This window comes from Falco biarmicus, chromosome 2 (assembly GCF_023638135.1).
Source record: "Falco biarmicus isolate bFalBia1 chromosome 2, bFalBia1.pri, whole genome shotgun sequence".
NCBI lineage: Eukaryota > Metazoa > Chordata > Aves > Falconiformes > Falconidae > Falco > Falco biarmicus.
The window spans coordinates 1,063,617-1,068,067 of record NC_079289.1 but is presented as its reverse complement, the minus strand read 5'-3'; the positions used below and the strand labels follow the sequence as shown (position 1 = coordinate 1,068,067).

Sequence of the window (4,451 nt, the reverse complement as noted above, 5' to 3'; positions counted from 1 at the left end):
AGAGGTTCCCTAATCCTGCTGATTTGTCATACGTGGGGTATGCGCTGTACAGAATAATATTAACGTTAACAAGCCACAAGAATTACGCTCCTACAGCTGGTTATTCCACCCAGCCACCCACATCCAACCACTTGCACGTCACCTTTGCTGGGCTGATGGGGCTTTGCCTCCCTGGAGGGGGTCAGCGTACCCACCTGAGGGGTGGGTCTCAGTGTACCCGGTGAGGATGGAGAGCATGATGATCCCAATGTCCCGCTGCTCGGTGCTGAAAGGAGGGGTGCCCTCATTCCTGGGGACCAAAAGCCACCGCATCCCTCCCTTTGGCCTCTGGGAAAGCGGGAGCAACCGGCTGCCCCCTTTTTACCAAAGACTACAGGGACAGGATCTCCTTGGCCACTTTTCCGTTTGCCTGCAGGCAATTTCCTTCCTGTTATCTGTTGCCGGGCACTGGGGACTGCTGCCAGGCAGATGCTGTGTTCCCTGGTCCGACAACCACCCACCTGCCCACAAAGCCCTTCAGGCACTTCTCCTCCTTGCTGCAAGATGTTAAATCTTGCCAGGACTTCCCAGCACCATCCCCACACACTGATGCTGCTCTGGTGGAGTCGCAGCCTGGGATGACCTGTGATGCTCAGCAGCGCTTGCTCCTGGCACCGTGTGCTGTGCCACATGTAGCTGCCAGATGTGCAAATCCACCTGGTTGCCCTTTCTCTTGCTCGGGGGCTGCATTTTGGCTGCATGGGGGTGGGAAACAGAGGGAGGAGGTGGGAAAGTGGGTGTGAGGGGCAGGCTGAGATTTCTCCCCCATAAGCCTGTCTGGTAGCTCATTGCACAGGGTGGTGGGGTTGGGCCAGAGCCCACAAGCTCCTGGGACAGGGAGAAAACCTCAGGGAAAGGTCCCCAAAATGCAAAAACTTTCTGCTGGAGCACCTCGTGTCTGATGAGCTGAGCCCTGGGGGTCTCTGGGGCTTCCCCAGGAACCAGAACAGAGCCAGGACCCAGCTCTGGTGGGGAACCAGCTCCCTTGGTCAGCTGGACTAGCCCAGAGCACCCAGAAAACTCATTTTGACTCCCAGTGCCGTGTCCCTGCCTGAATACAGCCCAGCCATGTGGCTCTGCACCAGCTCCCCTTTCCTAACTTGCTTGCCTTGATACCGCGCTTGCAAGGGGAGGAAAAGCAAAGGGGGAAAATGCAAAGGTCCTTGCACCAGGTCGCATCCTTCCTGGCACCTCCAGCTGTGCCTGGGATGGAAATAACTTCTTTCCCCTAGGAGAGCTTTGCACCTGGCAGCTGAGTACACATGCATTCAGTCTCAGGGACCATAAATCCCACAAAACTCTCACTTCAAAACCCAACACGCTGGGGACCTGCTGCTCCTCGCATCAAGGATCCTAAAGCAACCGGCAAACACCAGTACCTGTCCCAGCAGGGCTGTGGGACAGCGGGAATACAGTCTCCCTCCTCACCCCTGCCCAGCTTGCCCGTATCGGCCTCCCGGTATGAAGAAAGGCAAACACAGATGCATCAAAATGCAACGCTTAAGTTCTCAGCCCAGCACTGAAATTCAGCATTTTGCGATGCCACATTGTGAAAGCTCCAGCTTCATTTTGGGAAATGCTGCAAGTCGCAGCCCTACGCTGCCTCTCCCAGCATCCGTAGATGCTCAGCGCTCCAGTGTGGCATGACTTAGGTACCCAAACAACCAGGAGATAAAAAGTGCTTTAGAAAGCTGCTATCTGGATAATTTTCCTGACCCTCTGCCCCGCTAGCAGGGAAGGATCGGGACTGGCAGAGCCTGAGCTGCGTGCACAAGCTGTGCAAAACCTCTCTGCATCCCTAGCCACCAAATCAGCCCGGAAAAGAAGTTTCTAAGCACCAGCAAAAAACTACAGAAGAGTGCACAGCTACCTCCCTCTGGCAAACCAACAGCAATAACACCACCTCAGCCAAGGCATGTTCGGAAATCATTGCAAGAAGCTTTATAGAAAATAGACAATGGAGTGGATGCAGCTTTCAATATATTTGCTCTAGGGTATAGTAACAGGCACAGTTCTAAAGCAAACACGGGCGGGTGAACTAGGTTGAGAGCTTTTGCTTCGCTCGTTTTAAATTACAAAGTGCCGAGACAGACTAGTCTAGGATATATTTTAGAGTCAGAAAAGGGCTGCCCCTGCGTGCCCTGGGGAACATGCACGCAGCTGGCAGAGGCGTTTCCTACACAGCTGCATTGTTTAGTGCCTGGAAAGAGCTGGAAATGTCATTGAACAAAACCAAATGGATAAACTGCTCGGAAAAGCACATCGCTCCTCAGGGAGAGCGGCTGGACAGCGTGTTTTCCTCTGTGTTTGGAGCAGGGAAAAAAAAAATAATTAAGTTTTGCATCTGTCAAATAGAAATCTAATAGGAAAGAGAGCTGTACATGGTCAAAGTCAAGTCCAAGCTCCAGGAACATCCAGGAGGACAGTTACAGGTATTGCCTGCTGCTTCCCGGGATGTGCTGAGCAAACACTCACGTGTGCGCAGTGCTGAGCCCCGCTGGCAGCGTGGCATCCCGCAGTCCGCTGAAGAAACCTGCCGCTGGAGAGGAGGCGCGGGATGGAGCCTGTCATCCTCCCGGGAGCATCGGGGATGTGTGCGCCGGCATCCCACAGGGCCGATGCAGATGTGCTTCCCCCCGCCCGCAGGCACTGGGATGGGTGGAATGGACTGAGCCTGGTTCCCTGTGGGAATCAGCGCTACGGAGTTGATTAGGGCACGGACAGGGAGAGCTGGTCCAGAGCCCTCCGGGGAGGGCACCCATCGCCAAGGCCGGCTCATCCTCGGAAACTAGTTTTTGGTGGTGCCATGGCAAGGGCTGGGGCTGGGGTGTGGTGGATACTGGGAGCAGAGGCGTTGAGGCTCGGCATGGCAGGCGGATGCCGGGGATGTCGGAGGGGCAGGGGTGGGATGCCAAGGGTGCCATCAGAGGCCGGGGGTGCTGATGGCACTGGTACAGCGGGGATCGGCGTCCTGCTCGTAGCGGTAGTGGTAGCCCTCCATCTGGTCACGACAAGCCTCGCGGAGGTTGTGGAGCCAACGCTTGATGCCGCGGCGGTTCAGGTAGAGCACCATGAGGAAGACGATGCCGATGAGGGCCAACACGATGCCGAAGAAGACGTAAGAGGCCGTCTCCAGCTGACCGGGCTCGCCGCCCTCAGCAGCCGTGCACACCAGCCCCTCGGGCCGCAGGCGCAGCAGGGTGGCCCCGCGCAGCAGTGGCGGCTGGGCGCAGCGCAGGCTGCGGGCGTCGGACACACGGGTGGTGGCAGCGCGCAGCCAGGCAAGGAACGGGCGCAGGGCGCAGTCGCAACTCAGCGGGTTGGACCCCAGCGTGAGCCGCAGCCCCCGCAGCCCCGGCGCTTCCAGGCTCCGCAGCTCAGGGGCCGCCAGCCGCTGCAGCGAGTTGTTCCGCAGGTCCAGCTCCTCCAGGCCGGCGGGCAGCAGGGTGGCTGGCAGCGCCCGCAGCGCGTTGCCTGCCAGCTCCAAGCGCCTCAAGCTGAGGTTGCGCAGGGCCAGGGCGAGCTGCTCCTCCAGCGGGGCGGCCAGCAGCGCCTGGTTCAGCTGTAGCGTGCGCAGCAGTGGCACGCCGGCGAAGGCGCCGGGGGCCACCGACAGCAGCGGGTTGTGGCTCAGGTCGAGGGTGCGGAGGGCGGGCAGCCCTTGCAGGGCCATGTCCTCGATGGTGTGGATGTTGTCGTGGCGCAGGCGGAGCAGGCGCAGGTCCGGCCGCGGGCGGGCGGCGAAGGCGGCGCGGTGCAGCACGCTCAGGTTGCTGCCCGCGATGCTGAGGTTGTGCACGGTGGCCGGCAGCTCCCTCGGGGGTTCCTCCAGCCTCTCGTACCGGCACTGCACCAGCTCCGGGGTGGCCACGCAGTAGCAGGCGGAGGGGCAGCCCCCGGGGGCGGCGGCGGGGGGCAATGCCAGCGGCAGCAAGGCGAGTCCTAGCCAGGGCAACCAGCGCCCGCCGCCCGCCGCCCGCGCCTGCCTGCGGGCCATGCTCGCTGCCCGGGCATGCAGGGGTGGGGGGGTGGCCGGGGGGGAGCGGGTGGGGAGGGGAAGGGGGGGGTGATGGAGGGGGGGGACACACCAGACCTGCCTCCCTGCAGCCCCCCCCGGGGCTGAGCTGCCTCCGGCGCGGCGCCCGCACACGGCGGCTCTGCTGGCAGCGCCGGCCGCGCCGCTGCCCAAATCGGGCTGGGGGGGGGGGGGGGGGGGGGAGGGGAGGGGGGGAGGGAGGAGGAGGTGGAGGAGGAGGAGGAGGAAGGGAACGGGTTGGGGCTGCCTGGCGTTGAGGGCTGGGCGGAGGAGCGAGGCGGGCAGCTGCCGTCGGGGGGGCACGGCTGGGCACGGCTCGGTTCCGCTCGGCTCGGCTCGGCTCGGCTCGGTTCAGCTCGGCTCGGCTCGGCACCGC

The 4,451-nt window shown here is 61.6% G+C and overlaps 1 protein-coding gene across 1 annotated transcript; it reads right to left on the bottom strand.

Moving 5' to 3' along the window:
• Positions 1 to 1,955: 1,955 nt before the first annotated feature.
• Positions 1,956 to 4,182, bottom strand: TPBGL (trophoblast glycoprotein like). Its single transcript, XM_056327606.1, has one exon. The coding sequence runs from the start codon at positions 4,034 to 4,036 to the stop codon at positions 2,963 to 2,965; it is 1,074 nt and encodes a 357-aa protein (XP_056183581.1). The 5' UTR covers positions 4,037 to 4,182; the 3' UTR covers positions 1,956 to 2,962.
• Positions 4,183 to 4,451: the final 269 nt, after the last annotated feature.